This window comes from Siniperca chuatsi, linkage group LG14 (assembly GCF_020085105.1).
Source record: "Siniperca chuatsi isolate FFG_IHB_CAS linkage group LG14, ASM2008510v1, whole genome shotgun sequence".
Lineage (NCBI taxonomy): Eukaryota > Metazoa > Chordata > Actinopteri > Centrarchiformes > Sinipercidae > Siniperca > Siniperca chuatsi.
Window position 1 is genome coordinate 14962340 of NC_058055.1, and position 18516 is coordinate 14980855.

Consider the following 18516-nt stretch of genomic DNA (forward strand, 5'->3'; position numbering starts at 1 on the left):
GCCCCAGTGTTGCTGACCACGCTGTCCGACACACAGTGCTGCAGGCGCACATGCTGTGGTCTGTCAGATAGTCAACAATCCAGGACACGAGGGGGGCTTCCACCTGCATCGCTGCCAGCTTCTCCCCCAGCAGGGCTGGCTGGATGGTGTTGAATGCACTGGAGAAGTCAAAAAACATGATCCTCACAAGCTTGCTGGCTTGTCCAGGTAGGTAGGTGAACTGAAGGGGGTCCAGGAGGGGTCTGACCCTGTCTGAGCTTCCTTCATCTCCTCTGCTGCCAGTCAGTCTGAAGCTAGTGATGCTCTTCATGCCGCTCCAGACCTCTTTCATGTTGTTCTGCTGGAGTTTCCACTCCAGCTTCCTCCTGTACTTCTCCTTGGCCTCCCTGATCTTCACCTTCAGGTCAGCCTGGATTGCCCTCACCTCCTCCCTATTACCATCGGTAAAGGCCCTCCTCTTGGCATTCAGGATGTCTTTGGGGTTGACAGAATGGCCCCATTGTTTCACGCAATTAAAAAAACAAAGCTGTTGGATGAATCTCTCAAAGACACTTTTGGTCCAGAATCCTGGATGTGATTTAGATCATGTCATCTTGTTCCAGAAAGTAGTTCGCCAAGTATGAACTCACAGTCCTCCACAAAGTTATGCAATAATATAGTTAGAGTACCATTAATAAACATAAAAAGAATAGAAATCTGCACTGACATGGTCTGTGAATGTCAGTAAGTAAATTGGTTGTAATGAAGTGAAAATACCTCCTTATAATCCAACAATAACTTTTCAGCGAGGAAAGAGAAAAGAAACCATCACTGGCTTTATCATGTGAAGCAGATTGTTTTTCTCTGTAATGTTTTTGTAGTTTAACAAAATTTTAACAATTCACCACCCAATAAAAACCCAAACTTTTATTTTGTAATGCCTTTATAGCAGAGGGGCCTATTCTTGTATGTTTTTCTTTTTAACACTATAACATCACATGACAGATTTAAAGATAATGATTTCAGTTCTTATTTTATTTCAAAAGGCGATGGTAATTTTCCCAATTAGAGACCCTTTGAGAATAAAGTTTTTTTAAGATGAAAAAGATGATCACAGTATCTTCAAATAATAATGTACTTTATGAATGACGAGTCAAAGGATTGTAGCCACTAACCAGAGTCTGTGATTCTGTTCTGGCCTCTACTGTAGTCATGCTCATTAGTAAAAGTAAAATATTGCATAGTTCAGATTTTTGAGTACCACTTCCAATTCATTTGTGGACATTTTTCTCATCTCTATGTTCATGTGTGCATGTGTCTGTCTATGTCACATCTATGTCACACATACATCTTTTCTATATCACCATTTCAATAAAGTTGCTGTTCGTGTTTTTTCTGTATAGCCTTGGTTGTTACAACCTGTCATTGTCTCACCAGCCACTATACTCATCACAGTCACTCTGCACTCCCTCACCTGATTATTAATTCCCAGCACCTGTCACCCTTAGCACACCTGCACTTAATCAGCTACTCTACTCCCTATAAAACCCAGCTCCTCACCTCAGTCGGGGTCCGGTCTCGTTAATACTAAGGACAGATTATAGCAGTCTTCCTACGTATACTTCACGGACTCACCACTACGATTCATTGGAAATTTACCCCTTGGAACTCGAACCCGGCTCCTGTCTGTCTCAAATCTCCTGAGTGTGTCGCTCCTACTCCTGGCTCCCGTCTGTCTCCTGTATCCAGAGCTCCTGTGTGTTTCCTGTCTTCCGTGTGTGTCGCCCCAGTGCACACACGATTCCGCCATCCGTAAGATAAAGGACAGTATCTATTTCACTCCATTATACTCCTGTGTTGCAATAAACATTCTCTGTATCCTTACCATCGTCTCCGGCTACTCTGTCCGTAACAGAAGACCGGACCTTTAAAAGAAACAAGGATGACGGCCAAAACTGCCCTCCTACACCTGGGTGAGGTGGCTAAAAAATATATCCTCAGCCTCCCTAGTCCCTTTATTGCGGTAGACGAGTTTCTACAGTCGGGGATTTTCTCCGGTGGGGTGGAGGATTGCGAGGAGTTCCTCGCGAAATGCTTCTTCGCGTTCCTGTTGCACCCAGGTGAGTTCCCTTCTGAGCGGACACAGGTAGCCTTCGTGGTGCTTCGGCTAGCCGGTCCGGCGCTGCACTGGGCTGGATCCCTGGCGGTTCAGGAAGAGGCAGTTCTCCATTCCCTGGACCTCTTCCTGGCGAGATTCTGCCAGGAGTTTGGCCCGCCGAACCTATGGTCATCCACGAATCCCCAACCTGCTTGCCAGCCGCCGCCTGCCTCCAGCCCTGAGGCGCAGCCGCCGCCGCCGCCTGCCTCCAGCCCTGAGGCGCAGCCGCCGCCTGCCTCCAGCCCTGAGGCGCAGCCGCCGCCTGCCTCCAGCCCTGAGGCGCAGCCGCCGCCTGCCTCCAGCCCTGAGGCGCAGCCGCCGCCTGCCTCCAGCCCTGAGGCGCAGCCGCCGCCGCCACCTGCCTCCAGCCCTGAGGTGCAGCGCGCGCCGCCGCCGCCTGTCTCCAGAGGGTCCCAGCCTTCGCCGTCTGTCTCCAGAGGGTCCCAGCCTTCGCCGTCTGTTTCCAGCCCGGAGGTCCGCCAGTCGCCAGTGTCCCCAGGCTCCGCTCCGGTTTCCAGCCCGGAGGTCCGCCAGTCGCCAGTGTCGCTCCGGTTTCCAGCCCGGAGGTCCGCCAGTCGCCAGTGTCCCCAGGCTCCGCTCCGGTTTCAGCCCGGAGTCGCCAGTCGCCAGTGTCCCCAGGCTCCGCTCCGGTTTCCAGCCCGGAGGTCCGCCAGTCGCCAGTGTCCCCAGGCTCCGCTCCGGTTTCCAGCCCGGAGGTCCGCCAGTCGCCAGTGTCCCCAGGCTCCGCCGGTTTCCAGCCCGGAGGTCCGCCAGTCGCCAGTGTCCCCAGGCTCCGCCCGGATTCCAGCCCGGAGGTCCGGCAGTCGGCCAGAGTCAGATTCCAGTCCGGAGGTCTGCAGCCGGCCAGAGTCAGCTCCGGATTCCAGTCCGGAGGTCTGCAGCCGGCCAGAGTCAGCTCCGGATTCCAGTCCGGAGGTCTGCAGCCGGCCAGAGTCAGCTCGGATTCCAGTCCGGAGGTCTGCAGCCGCCAGAGTCAGCTCCGGATTCCAGTCCGGAGGTCTGCAGCCGGCCAGAGTCAGCTCCGGATTCCAGTCCGGAGGTCTGCAGCCGGCCAGAGTCAGCTCCGGATTCCAGTCCGGAGGTCTGCAGCCGGCCAGAGTCCGCTCCGGATTCCAGTCCGGAGGTCTGCAGCCGGCCAGAGTCCGCTCCGGTTTCCAGTCCGGAGGTCTGCAGCTGGCCAGAGTCCTCTCCAGTCTCGGCCCGGTTTCCTGCCCGGAGGTCTGCAGCCGGCCAGAGTCCTCTCCAGTCTCGCCCGGTTTCCTGCCCGGAGGTCTGCAGCCGGCCAGAGTCCTCTCCAGTCTCGGCCCGGTTTCCTGCCCGGAGGTCTGCAGCCGGCCAGAGTCCTCTCCAGTCTCGGCTCCGGTTTCCTGCCCGGAGGTCTGCAGCCGGCCAGAGTCCTCTCCAGTCTCGGCTCCGGTTTCCTGCCCGGAGGTCTGCAGCCGGCCAGAGTCCTCTCCAGTCTCGGCTCCGGTTTCCTGCCCGGAGGTCAGCAGCCGGCCAGAGTCCTCTCCAGTCCCGGCTCCGGTTTCCTGCCCGGAGGTCAGCAGCCGGCCAGAGTCCGCTCCAGTCCCGGTTCCGGTTTCCTGCCCGGAGGTCAGCAGCCGGCCAGAGTCCGCTCCAGTCCCGGTTCCGGTTTCCTGCCCGGAGGACTCCTCTCCAGTCTCGGATTCGGTTTCCTGCCCGGAGGTCAGCATCCGGCCAGAGTCCGCTCCGGTTTCCTGCCCGGAGGACTCCTCTCAAGTCCCAGCTCCGGCCTCCCGCCGTCTCCAAGCTCCTGGTCGACCGCCAGAGGTCGCGACGGCCTCTCGCCGTCTCCAGGCTCCTGGTCGTTCGCCGAGGTCGTCGCGTCTATCTCCAGCCCGGCCCAAGCCCCCTGGTCGACCGCCCGAGGTCGCCTCTCCAGTCTCCGCCCGGCCTCTCGCCGTCTCCAAGCCCCTGGTCGACCGCCCGAGGTCGCCTCTCCAGTCTCCGCTCCGGCCTCTCGCCGTCTCCAAGCCCCTGGTCGACCGCCCGAGGTCGCCTCTCCAGTCTCCGCTCCGGCCTCTCGCTGTCTCCAAGCCCCTGGTCGACCGCCAGAAGCCGCGCCTGCCTCCAACTCGGCCCAAGCCCCTGGTCGACCGCCCGAGGTCGCTCCGGCGTCCCGCCGTCTCCAAGCTCCTGGTCGACCGCCCGAGGTCGCTCCGGCGTCCCGCCGTCTCCAAGCTCCTGGTCGACCGCCCGAGGTCGCTCGCGCCCGCCGTCTCCAAGCTCCTGGTCGACCGCCCGAGGTCGCTCCGGCGTCCCGCCTTCTCCAAGCTCCTGGTCGACCGCCCGAGGTCGCTCCGGCGTCCCGCCTTCTCCAAGCTCCTGGTCGACCGCCCGACGCACCGGATTCCGATAAGCTCCCCGGATCGGCTTGGCCCTTAGGGACAGGCCGCGGTGTCGGGGGAAGGGGGGGGTCTTTCGGCCCTCAGGAGCTGGCCGTGGAGAGGGGGGTTCTGTTACAACCTGTCATTGTCTCACCAGCCACTATACTCATCACAGTCACTCTGCACTCCCTCACCTGATTATTAATTCCCAGCACCTGTCACCCTTAGCACACCTGCACTTAATCAGCTACTCTACTCCCTATAAAACCCAGCTCCTCACCTCAGTCGGGGTCCCGTCTCGTTAATACTAAGGACAGATTATAGCAGTCTTCCTACGTATACTTCACGGACTCACCACTACGATTCATTGGAAATTTACCCCTTGGAACTCCGAACCCCGGCTCCTGTCTGTCTCAAATCTCCTGAGTGTGTCGCTCCTACTCCTGGCTCCCGTCTGTCTCCTGTATCCAGAGCTCCTGTGTGTTTCCTGTCTTCCGTGTGTGTCGCCCCAGTGCACACACGATTCCGCCATCCGTAAGATAAAGGACAGTATCTATTTCACTCCATTATACTCCTGTGTTGCAATAAACATTCTCTGTATCCTTACCATCGTCTCCGGCTACTCTGTCCGTAACATTGGTTCCGTGTCTTCAATTTGTTACAGTAATCATACAAAATAAATGTGTCTGAAAATTTTGTTTTTGAACAGTGCTTGATATATATACAAATATTATCATTATTCTTAGTGAGCTACTGTGACCTTGTGACATGTTTTTAGGGATAAGTATTTCCTTTACTATTACTACTTCTCCTGATGAACACACATTTTGGACACATTTTACTATACTGAAGCCTACAATGTATCCCCTCCCAGGGTTTGACCCAAAGGCTTAGTACACTCTTCCCCTCTGAGCTCAGCTCAGTGCCAGGCAGCTCTGTTGTCTGTCTTCCAACTCTACATTAATACCAGCTGACCACAGTTATGGATCTGAAATTCATGGAGGTTGAGGGGAGTCTCTGCAGAGACAAGCACAAAGTGCCACCCAGGATTCACTTCATGATTGAGGTACTGTGACAGAGAAGCATTTCCAAACCACTCCAAACGTGCCACTTCCACTGGGCTCAGATGCCGTGTTTGGATTTTGTATGTTGTAGCGGATCAGGGAAAAAGAAATATTGCAGTAGTAAACTATAGCGTTTGCAGGTGTTATCTACAACCTTTCTTTTTATATATTTTTTATTAGGGTTTTTATTAGGGTTTGCTGCATAGCAGATAAGAAGATAAATGAAATTGCAAGACAAGTGAGAGGGACAAGACAACAGAGGAGGTAACTTAAAGTACAATAAAATGATAAGGGTTTAATTATGATAAAGAGTATGTCTCATATTTACTGCAAGCTGTGTCTTTCTGATAGATCTGAAATGTGTAAAGCACTTATTCAATAATGTTCAGTGATTAATAATATTCATTGTAAACCTTTACAATTTGATACACAGAAATGTGAGTAGTTACTAAGAAACAATCTGATAATTAATGAAGCGTTAATGAGTAGTTCCTGAATGACTCTGATTCAAGGAATATGCAGTAGATATAACAGAGCAGAGAAACTGAAAAAGTCAAAAGGAGTAGTTATTTAATTAAAGGGCAATGAATTGATAATTGTTATGTCGTTTATCCCTCGCCAATGAACATCCATAAGTCCACTTAGAAATCCTAGAAAAATTACGTTCCTTTTACATTGCAAACAGGAACTTTTAATAGATAATTCAGCATTCTTTTAACAGTGCCAATTTGCCAAAATATAAATGTTTTCCACAAAAATATTTCACTGTTACAAATTAGCTGCTGAAAACAAAAATACAACTATAATCCTTTAAGGACAAAAACAGTGAGAAGAAGAAAGATGAAGACACATGCAGAGTCAGAAAAAATGTCACAAACACTGCAGGTGCCATCATGTTTTTAGCCAACAGATTTTGGAGAATGGAATATTGTGTCGTCTGTCTGGGAGAATTTCACATCACTGAAGTGTGACTGTGATTTCCAAGATTCAACGGACAGCAACACGTGCAAACGCCCCAACCAAAGCAGAGCAGGATTTGCTGTGCAGATTAGTGGATCCATTTGTGCTTCTGGCCAGTAGATCTTCCCAAGAGAGAGCAATTAGTGTGATCTGTGTGTCTGTGGAGAGAATGATGTCATGCTTTGCAGATGCCCTTTGGGAGCACAAGCCAAAGAGGCGGAATTTGTGTGTGTGTGTGTGTGTGTGTGTGTGTGTGTGTGTGTGTGTGTGTGTGTGTGTGTGTGTGTGTGTGTGTGTTGAGTGATGAGAAAGGGGTGCATGAAACTGCAAGTGCATGCTTGTTGCTTGAAGAGAAGAGATATGGAGCAACACAGCTTTGTATAGTTAACATTCATTGTACACACACACAGAAACTCTTGAGACAAAAACACTAACTTGATTTTGCCATATTTCAGCAATAAAGTCTAGTGTTTGTGTAGTATCAGATATTTTACATTTTAGTGTTTCTCTTTTCTGTCTTATTTCTTTCAGAGAATTAAGTGCGCAAGCGATGTCTAGATTTGCAGTAACAGAGGCAGCCAAGTCAAATAACGAGGTCTCTTAATATCCTTGTCAGTATAGCTCATTACAGGGAGGTCAATAAATGAATGTGTCAGTTTAGGCCTGGGTGTTTTTTTACGCTGCAGAAATCTAAGGTTTGATGCAGCCCTGAATCCAGGCAAATGTTGTCTAGCTAGGTCAAATATCGGCTGTAATTCTTTGTTTCCAGTTTCAGAATATCCATGTGCACAGCAGCCACAGTAAATTCCAAAAGGTGAGTAGGTGAGTGGTAAATGCGGTCTAAAACAATAAAATTAAATTACACATATTTTCTCGATTTTTTTCCTTTCATTGCTTTGTTTTTTTGTCATTCTTTTAGTGTTTGGCAGTTGTCTAGTTTTATTTTACCTTTATTGTGTAGAATCTAGTCATTGGTGAAGGTCAGGATTGCTCACTGTCACTGTTGCTGATACCAATGATGAGACAGAGACATGCACAGCACCTGTTTTATGTATGCATGTAGGCTGTTCCTACAGCAGATGTTAGGGTGTCTGACCCTGTGTCTGGACTAGTTGAGGCATCCCTCAGGGCAAAAATAATGTGGAGAACTGCACGTAAAAGTTGTGCAGTGAGCAGCAACTCAGAATTAGATGGATTTTCACACACAAGCAGGGTTGCAGTAAATTTTGACAGTGTCCATGACTGTGAGAGTATGTTTATTCTGAGATGATAAAGACAATGCAGTTCATCTGCCAGGACACAAATGCCATGCAAAATCCTTTGAGTATCAAACACTCACCGCCCTTTAGGGTCAAAAGGTGGCTGTTAAAAGTTTGTAATTTCCTCACAGGCAGAGAGAATAGCAGCTGGGAATAGTTTTTGAGGACAAATCGCAAGTCCCCATAGCGTAAATCATTAAATTTTAGGGTGAAGAAATGTTCTCTGAAGTGCTGGAAACACGTGTGTGTGTGTGTGTGTGTGTGTGTGTGTGTGTGTGTGTGTGTGTGTGTGTGTGTGTGTGTGTGTGTGTGTGTGTGTGTGTGTGCGCGCACCACAAATTCTAGTAGGTAGGTTCCCCAATCACATCCCTACCTCAACCCATAACCACCTCCACCATGTACAGCGGACACATCTCTACGGAGAAACTGCAATGAGCACAACACACAATGGTGTTATGAAATAAACTGGTGGCTCACTACAGCAGGGACTTTGCAGCAAGCAACAGCTTTAGCATTTACACCTTCCAAAGCACACTCGCTCCCTCACTCACCCTGGGCAAAGGCACTGACTGAAGCAAATATACATTTTATCTGTAAGAAAATTTGCCAGTATAGCATTGTGAAAAATGGTGTATTTAAACAGACGATAAGGTAAGTTCCCAGTCAACATCATGTCAATGAAAGATGCATTATACAAATCAAAATAAATAAATTTCATGTGCAACTTGAAATATCAAACGGTATCATATCTGAGTTAAATTTAAACTCCATTAGAGCTAAATCAGATTGTACTGAATCAACTTTGAATCACAGTGTATTGGTTTGTTGCAAATTTATATGTATTTGTATCACATATTTATGTATTGTATTATTTATTTATTTATTTACTACTGTAAATGTGACTTGGTAAGGTCATGCTAATAATTACAAAACTATGTTAAAATTTGACTTTCCCCAAATCTTTGATTCACAAAAGTTCACTTTTCAGTTTTTTGGATGACAAGATATTAAAATTATAGGTGACTCTATGCCACTACACTTACACACACATTAAGTATGCAAATTTACATACACACATGATTCTTCTCTCTCCTATTACTTTCTTCATGTGTGTTTCTTTTGAATATTATACTTAATGTGGTTCCAGCCCTCATAAATCCTGCCTTCGTACCTTGGAACATTTTCACAGATTTGCTTTCCTCATCAAAGCTCAGGAGTCACAAGCAGTGTATTAACGAATGATAAGTGAAATGTAATTTAGCTTGTAGTTGGATTTACCAAGACAATCTCACTCATCTTGTAAATCAAAACCATATGAGCTTATGCTTTATCAAAGAGAGCTTTCCTTTCCAGCCACTGATTATTTCAAGGCATCTGTTTTTGGACTGTTTAGGAAAGGGAAATGGTTTTAATACGATCTATTTTCTGAAATTATAGGATTTTCCATACTCAGTTCTGAGGTTTGTCTTCTCACTGGCATTGATTTTAGTTTAGAAGATGATGTCATTTACATGGATTGATATAAATACAAAGAATAACAAGCAGGACATAAGCGATCTCCAAGTTTTCCAAAAAAGCAGATTGCCAGTGGCATCCTGGTAGCGATACATGTGTTCTTGATATTGATATTAGCTTTGCTGTTTCCCACACAGTCATATACCACAAGCATTTCAAATAAAACACTGCGTTGTCTTTTGTAACATGTAACAGAGTATTGTATGTATCCCAGCTACAACTGTTTCTCTGAACAATCTCAATCTCTTCAACAAGAACATTAGTTTCTAACATTATCATATCTGTCTGAATTGATCATTAACTACAGTATGATTTGCCCTCTGGTCCAGCAATAATTTGGCCTCATAGCCTTACCAAAAAATGTCTAGCATATAGTGTGGGCATTAGTTTTAAAAGTTTTAGATTTGGACAAGTGTTTCTGCTGGAATGTGGGCATGTGAAGCCATCTGTGAAATGAAAGTAGAGTTACAGACGGCAAGACCAAAGTTAAGGGAAGGATGTTAATGTCAGAACTTTGTTACAGTGTTGTGTTTCTCGAGTGAGCTATTGTAGTTGTCGTAGATTTTTGTGCAGATTATCTACTATTGCAGGAGTGATTTTAAAAAAAAGAAATTCCTTTTAAATTAAAATGTACAGATCTTTGCTTTAATCAAAAATGAAATGAAATGGAGGCAAATAAGTTACAGAATTCAGAACATATGTTATTGTTATTATTTGGACTTTCTTAGTTTTGTCATGATTGAACTGAACTTCAAGATAACAAAGTGCTCAGGGTTTTGTTACACTGGAAATAGATGGGAACAACTTTAAGGATTGTAGTCATGATCAGTGTCTGGGCAGTGAGTCAGTGGCTCCATTCTTTATTATTACAGTGGATGTAAAATTACAGAATCATGTTGAGCAGAAGATCAGACTGTCACCAATGGTTTGTGGGTATTTTACAACAAGTCTTAATCTGTCCATTTGGTAAAAAAAGGGACTACATTACTTTAACTGTATTTATATTTAATATGGCTGAATCAATTGACTGATTGTCGTTTTACTTCTTTAAAAGGATACAGTACAAATGAGATACCTTCAGATGTATGGTTTTGTCTCAATGCAATGCTTTAGAGAACCCACTGTAGCATATTTCTAAACAAATCTGACCTTAATCAGTGTTGCTTGGTTTTAGTCTTTCTTCTACTTCTGCAGCATAGAAACCTGAAAATTGCAAAAGTAGAGAGCAGCAGTACAGTTGCTGCAGTCAGCAATAGTAGCAGTACATCTAAACAGTAGTATGAGTACCAGGGCATCTTATAGGCCTCTGTACGCAGGTGAGGAGCCCCTTTATGGCGCATCACATACTCCACCCAGTAGATGGCCTGATCCATGGGTGCCATTGGCTTATCTCTGTGCAAACGTGACAGTCTTTGTATGTTCTCTCTGTAGCTGTCTTGATGGAGCACTTCCTTAAGCCCTTGCTCAAAACTGTGGCCACTAACATCACCTAGCTCAATGATCTTTCCAGCTCCTCTCGCCTGCAGACGTAGAAGGTTGTCATACTGGTCAAAGAACAAGGGTATGCCAAGCACAGGGACCCCGTGGTAAATGGCCTCCTGGACTCCGTTGGTTCCTCCATGAGCTACAAAGACTTTGGTCTGTGGGTGGCCCAGGAGATCCTTCTGTGGCATCCAGTCCACTATCAGGGTGTTGTTGCCCAAAGTAGAGGGACGCTCGCCTTTGTGCCTCCATATCACCTGATCAGAAAATGAGAAGAATCATTATGAATTTACTGTATATCTGTACACTAACTGTAAATTATGTAATAATGATACAATTGATAATAATAGTACATTTTTATCTAGAGAGCACTTTCCAAGATACTCAGAGATGCTTTTCATGACAAAATTTACAAATGAAATAACAGAACCTTGAAAACTAAAACACAATTGAGTTTTGAGTAACTTCTTGAACATTGTGTAGTGCAGTGTAAAGTGTTGCACAGATGGAGTCCTTGATTTACACAGTCCACCATTTGTTGGGTAACAACAATGTGTTTAATTCCTCTATAAATCAATCCATCCATTTTCTATACCAACTCATGACTCATTGGGCTCCCTGAGGATGCTGTCATTCTATCACAGGACTTTAAATCCATTTTTTGGATTGGATGTATTCCTTGCAGGACTGATTTGTTCATTTGTAGTCTTTTATCAATTTTAATTTAAATAATTTCAAAATGAATATTGCTTTTAATTTGATGTATTTAGAAATGGAGTCTGTGGATCAAACAAGTAGCATTTTGAATTTCACATTCTTCAACAGTCTTTAATGTTTCATGTCATTGCAAAAGTGAATCACTGAGCATGTGTTACCTTCTGAGGCATCTTGGCAAAGACGCTGGCAATTTCATCTGCAACCTCTTTGGGCAAAGCGTTAATCAAAGTTCCCAGAGTCATGATGATCACTCCGTGTTCCCCAGCACTCTGAACAAAGTCCTCCAGGTCTGCAGGCAGAGGTTGGGCTGGTTTGCACTGGAACCCTCCTATGTAGATGACATTTGGCATTGTTGGCCGAGGGAATTCAAACACAAAATCTGACCTGAACAGCCAAAGGTCTGCTTCCTGAAGAAGTGACATGATGTCACATCCACCCTCGATATATTTATCACAGATGGCATCATAGCTTGGACCCACCATGAATTTCTGCTGGATCACTATAATGCTGTAGAAAAGCATGTTCTTGACCCTCTGGATGAAATTCATTTTGTCCGTTAAGCCCGATCCTGGCACTGGGATGTAAGAGAGTGGTGAGGGGGCTATCGCTAAGTGGCCTTCTCCGCTGGTGATCCAGCGAACATTGAACACAATGGGTAGTTTGAGATACTTGGCAAGTACAACCCCTGGAGCTATGGCTGGGTCAGTGAGAACAAGATCATATTGGGAATCCACTAAGCTTTTGATCATCTTTTCATCATCGAAGATTCGAGCGAGGGCTTTAGACAACAATGAATGGGCCGTAGACATCATAGAAAGGAAATTCTTGGTGACTTTGAAAAAAGTAAGTGCTGAAGCCCCCTCTCTCTGCGCCTGAAAAAATGGTTAGAAAAAAAGTGGTGAAAAAGTGATTATCTTGATAATTGAATGGCTAAATGCATACATCATTTATAATGACATACCCTCATATGCTCCTGTACATACACATCAAAGAAATTCTCTAAACCTTGCTTCATCTTCAAGGTAATGGATGTGTAGAGAGGAGACTTTTCTGCGATGTACCAGCTGGTGGAGGACCTCATCACAGTAATGCTGTGTCCCCTGGCATGAAGTTCTTCTAGCAGGAGCTTCATATTGATCCAGTGGCTGCCGTCTACAGGAAACACCAGAATGTTTCCTCCATCGCAAGGTGGTGTGAAAGAAATCAGACATACACTGAGGAATACAAATATTACACACACACGGTGCAATGGCATGGTTCCTAAAATGTAAGAGAGAGAAATAATAAGAGAAACCTCTTCAGCTTCAACATACGATCTAGAAGAAATGTGCTTAACAAGTTTATGGATTTTAACCAGTTTCACACAACATGATAATGTTCCTGAAATTCACTTACCCATGCTTAAGAGTCGCAGTAACAGTAATCCTACTCGTCTACAGACTGACCATACCTCTACTAAAGGGTTACTTACATATCAGAGTTCAAACTCCTGTCTAAGAGATGATGATTCATAGGTAAATGAGTTACATGTGGTACGTGTCACATGAAGCTATGGCACTGCCATGAAAATTCTGCAAATAACAGATAAAGTGATTATTTTTTTTATGTCATCATAGTTAGTCATTACTTAATTTAGTAATGTTGTTAAACTGCTGGTACTAGCCTGTGCAGTGTAGTTTCGTGAATGAGTTTCTCTGTCACACAGGAACAATGCTTGCATCAGAAGAACCTGTGACCTCATTAATAAGATCATTTATAGTGGGTTATGTAATGTTAACCCACATGAGTTCCATGCATATCATGTTAAAAGTGCAAATACCTGGAGAAAATATGCAAATTGGTTTCCCGGATACATAAACTATCATGCTTTTAGCATGTCACACAGTTACTTTCTCCAGGCTGTTGACCTGGAGGTGTTTTTTTACTACAAATACAGCTGCCAGATGAATGTAGGTTGCAGGTCCCAGAACTGAACTCAGTTGATCCAAGGCGTGTACTCTCATATCACTATTAGAATTACTGGTTGAGGAAGTATTTAGATCATTTAGGTGAAAAAAAGATCATTTAGGTGAAAAAAAGATGAAAGTAGTTCACCTTGTGTTTATCTGAACGCCTCACACCTGTACATGACTGTGTATTGGGCTGCAATTAAAATGCTTCTGCACATCAGTAATGTGGCTGAGTGAATCCACTGTAAATGGAAGACTGCAGCTTCTGCTGTTGCTACTGATGTGCTGTTTTCATTAATGTAGCCAATAGATCAGATGATTAAAGTATATTCACTGCTGCTGGTCCTGAGTATCAGAACATTATGCATTTATTTTTCTAGCATCTAACAAGGACAAAAAAGGAAGCACTTATATACCAAATTTTCATGACTGTTTGCACAGGTCATGCTTCTTTTCAGGTAGTAATGGGTGTCTCTACATTGTGCTGATATGTTTTAAAGATTGACTGCATACCAAGTGAGTCAGCCGTTTTAGTAGTGTCCTTCTTCTCTTGAGTCCATCATGGCTTCTTTGGTTCTTTACCTCTGACACACTCCGGAGATAAACAATCATCCACTTTCCTCAACAGGAAAAAATACAATGCAAACATTGTGCAGTCTCTGCTGGGTCCTAATGCCTGCCCTTTTCGTGTTACTGTGGACTTCACATGGCATATAGGGTGCGTATATCTAAATAGTAGCCACACAGTGACCCCCACCACAAAACTACAAAGTTGTTACAGATAGTTTAAGGTATTTTGACAGGAAGGAAGTTTCAGGGAATAGTTATCTAGAAGCGTCACAGTCTGGTTAAAAATCCATCACTCTCTTTATGGAACAATTGGAGTAGTCTGTGGCAACTTGGTTGATGGAAACCAAACAATACATGAGGTGGAATAGGTGAACATTTGGCAGTGCGCCAGTTTCACCAATAAACATTTCTTTACACATTGTTGGTACCTAATGATGATTTCTTGCATTGGCTGGAAGGCAAAGAGGGTTTTTCTAGACAATCATCAACTTAAACATCCGCACTTGTCACTCACACATCATTTAAGTTTCTAATCCTCACTGACAGAAAGAGACACGTGTGATATAGAGTTTCTCATTTCCCACCATCGATCCCACACACAGTAATTGGCAAATGCAATTTCTTCGTTCCCGTTACTGTACATCAGTCCCCACAGAAAATCTATTTCACCGTACAGCTTATTAAAAATAAAGGCTTTCCCCATGTATGATTTAAAGAAGTGCTTGCAAGTCAGCTGGAGGAGGATGAAACCCCCTTGATAATTTCTTCCATGACAAATTCTTTAATCTCGTGGTTTGTTAATGGAGGAAACACCGTGTCATGCAGTGTTCCAAGATCTCCCATACAGCAAGAGCTAACTAAGATGGCAAAAGAAATAGTTTTAGATTTTCACAATCATGACAACATTCATTACTTTTACTTGAGAAAATTGAAGGATTCATTATTGTGTTCAGGGACACTTCTGCACAGGATGTTTAAAAAATACATCACCTTGTGTGCACTGGTGTTTAACTTGTCCCCTGGGGCATTGAGCAGACATTACAGGAAACTGCTCCCCATCAGCTTTTATCGTTTGTGTTCCTTATTTTTCCAGGCGTTTCCTTTATTTTGGTAGTTGATTCTGTCCCCAGTCATATCAAGGGAGACAAACACACCCTGTACACCACACCACAATGTTACAGGTTTGACTGACTTTGTTCATCATCAGCTGTCAAATAATTCACATAAAATAATCACTTCAAAATGATTAACAGCAAAATGTAAAAAATCAAAATAGCATAAAAGCACAATCCCACTCAGCCATGCCTACAGGAGTCTGCTGTGTCATATATCTTATGTAACAGCTTAAGTCTGAATAAATAAAAGTTGCCATTACAGTATCAGAAGGGTTATTTTTGTCACAGTCTGCACAAGCCATTTTCATTTGTCAGCAGGGCTCTGGACAGGATAATGACCATGTGGAAACCTAGGGATGTCTGACTCATGCATCAGTGAGGGGTCTCTGCAACCCCACACATAAAGAATGAGACTCAGCTTGAAACCACACAACACTCAGATTATAAGAGCAGATGAACTGATGAATGAGTAGAAGTTTCTCACCTGTAGTTTGTTTATTCAGTGACTGGGTCACCTCCATTCACTCACTCTGAATCATGAGTTTCAGTTTAGAGTTTTGTCTATGAAATGAGTTGTGTGAGTTGATTGATTAATGATCAAATTGTTATTTTTAACTTATTTCTGTCCAGGGACTGCAAAGAGGCTAAATCTGCCTCTTTTACTTCACATCAGTGTAAATGAATCTGTACTGTCCCTGATAAAGAAATAGATAAAGTAATAAAGTAATATCTTTAGAATATTTAAGGACACTGAAATAAACATTAAATAAAACAAATTTGTATTTAGTTGTGATCGGTTATTAATGTTGCAAAAAGTCACAGAAATAAAACGTATAATTTTGAGTATCATCTGAAAATTATTATATTCAATAATCCTACCTCGCAATTATCTAATCCAATCTAACAAAAAATCACTACACACTGTTGTAATAACAAATATATAAACTGTGAGGCAGGGTCTTCACATCACCTTACAAAAGGTAAAGTGATTAGACTTTATAGATGTTGTATTAAACTACTTCAACTTTCTATCTAAATCAATGGACTTACAGACAATGATATTAGTGGGAGTGGGATGAGTATGAATGGAGGGGATGAAGTTTGAACAAACTGATCTGTCTCCAAAATGTTACTGTGTTAGGCAGAGTTTAGTGAACTTAAAGAATTTAGAGCAACTTTTTCAGAAACTCCATCTGAGAAGAGCAAAAGCACACACAAGATTTCCTGATTCCAAAAGCTCATGAGAGAGGAAACTCACTGGCAACGACAAGTGGAAAGGATGTGCAACTTCAGCAAATGTTAAGCTGTGATTTTTACTAATAAATTAATACAGTGCACATTTGTCAAATCCAATCACTAAAGGCAAAAGCTAATACCAACATATGGAGTATTTAAGACTCACCAAAAATGTCAGCCAATGACTATTACTATTACTTGTAACAACTTGGGAAACAATATATCTGGTTTTGTAAGTCCTGTAAGCAAAACATTTTAAATGCAGAATAAATAACAAAGTTGAATAAAACAAATAAAATGTAATTTTAAGAACCTTCACTCTTAAAGGTCAAATACAGGGTAATAACTTCAGTTACAGCTGACTTTTCAGCGTGACTAGGTCACATTAGTTCTTGGAGTCTTAGGTTTGGGCAAAACTACAGGGAGTTAAGAATGGAGGATCGTGGAGCGCCCTGTTAGCCGTATGAATGGATGAAGAAGACAAAACTTGAAGAGCCTCAGAAGAAAAATTAGGTTGAATACTGGTTTGGGCTTTTTGATTTAGAAGGCTCTGCAGATGGTCAAAGGTCTTTGGTTTGACGAGTTATTCATAATCTGTTGGAAAGATCAAACATCACAGGATGGACTGTTGAAGTTTGATTTTATGAGTAAGGAAAAACCTTTGAGGGAACTCCATTGGAAAATCACATATTGCCCATTTAAAGTGCCCAATACAGACACATCAATCTGGTCAGAGGAACCTTGGTCAGTGTCACCTCTGTTGCGCAGGCTCTCACACAGTCCTCTGTTTTCTTTTTTCTTTTTTTTGCTATTTTGAAATTGAGAGAGAGCAGGTATACACTTGCCTCTCTCTCTCTCTCTCTGTGTGTGTGTGTGTGTGTGTGTGTGTGTGTGTGTGTGTGTGTGTGTGTGTGTGTGTAGAGCTGTTCAAGTTTCCTTGGGGTGGAGATGATGATGATCTCAGTGTGTTATAGCAGGATCCTGCAGCTGACAGATGAAAACCTTAAAAAACAAACACAACTGCAAAATACACCCTGATGAAATTTCTGTCTCATGTGCCGACCTGCTCAAGGAAGGAGCGTTCTGCACATGCAGTTTCAGGGTTTCTCAGGAAAAATGTCTAACTCTTTGTCCTTTGTGAACAAAAACTCTCTTCCTTAACCTTGGCAGACTTTAGTTTGGTTACTCATACAAGAGGCCTTAATTTGTTAGTCATAATACGTCCATAAAAAATACACACAGGCAAACTGACCTTTAATTTTTCTAGCTTCCTATACACAGCCTGAATTAAAGGACAGATAAGCGCTTGGAGACAAACTATAAACCTGATTATAGGCTCCATCTTAGCCAACTGCCTTTGATTTGTCCTCTCTTTGTTTTAGGTGCTTATTTCGATTACACCTCGCACCCTAACTTCATACATAGAACTGTTTTATTGTGGAATCACATGGAATCATCCCAAATCACCACAAGGATATAATGACATCTGTCATAAACAGACAATTTAGAAAATCTCATGAATTTGTTGTGTAATGAGTTGCACGGCAAAATGAATGTTTGCTCCTTGATAAAGTCAAGATTTAAGTTCCAATACTTTATTGCCATTTCATGTCAAATAGCATTCACAGATGTAGTCTGTATTAAAAGACAATAACTATGTTTGTGATATACAACATGTTCACCACAAGGTGAATAGACTACCACCAACCATTTTCCAAATCCTAATATGCATTTCTGGTCGATCATTGGTTTCATTTTATGCCTGAATAGTTATAGAAAATAAACATGACTTGCAAAGTGCACTTAAGTCAGTCGTATATATTTATTTTTTGTCAGAAATCAAACCCAGAAGACAAACAATTGGTCATCTCTTGTATTTGAAAGTTTTTCCTGGAAGCACTTCATCATGCCAACAAGAATTTTCAAAGCAGTTCTTTCTCAGAACTGTATTACTAAATAATGATAACTAAACTTTGAGAAAAAAGAAAAAAAAACTAAATGTTAACATGTGATTGATTCCCCTGCAAGCAAGTTTAAAGTCTGCAAACTGACTGACAGTACTGGAAGGAATAGAAATTGAAAAACCAGTAGTACAATTTGGAAAATTGTCGGCAGTATACTAAAGTCTGTGTGATTTGTAGTA

At 43.4% G+C, this 18516-nt stretch overlaps 1 protein-coding gene across 2 annotated transcripts; it reads right to left on the reverse strand.

The window, feature by feature from the left end:
* Positions 1 to 10129: 10129 nt before the first annotated feature.
* Positions 10130 to 14088, reverse strand: ugt5d1 (UDP glucuronosyltransferase 5 family, polypeptide D1). Of its 2 annotated transcripts, none has more exons than XM_044223424.1 (4): positions 13966 to 14088; positions 12465 to 12763; positions 11662 to 12375; positions 10130 to 11043 (listed from the first exon to the last, which is right to left on the reverse strand). In XM_044223424.1, exons 2-4 carry the CDS (start codon positions 12756 to 12758, stop codon positions 10459 to 10461), a joined length of 1593 nt encoding a protein of 530 aa, XP_044079359.1. In that variant the 5' UTR covers positions 12759 to 12763; positions 13966 to 14088; the 3' UTR covers positions 10130 to 10458. The 2 variants fall into 2 exon arrangements, with proteins under 2 accessions (XP_044079359.1, XP_044079358.1); XM_044223423.1 differs by lacking the exon at positions 13966 to 14088 and adding an exon at positions 12899 to 13936.
* Positions 14089 to 18516: the final 4428 nt, after the last annotated feature.

Excerpts from the sequence above, each read along its gene's own strand:
- ugt5d1 (XM_044223423.1), bottom strand. Across the intron at positions 12,376-12,464 it reads ATGTACAGGAGCATATGAGG|GCGCAGAGAGAGGGGGCTTC; the intron begins GTATGTCATTAT and ends CCATTTTTTCAG. Across the intron at positions 11,044-11,661 it reads TTGCCAAGATGCCTCAGAAG|GTGATATGGAGGCACAAAGG; the intron begins GTAACACATGCT and ends TTTTCTGATCAG.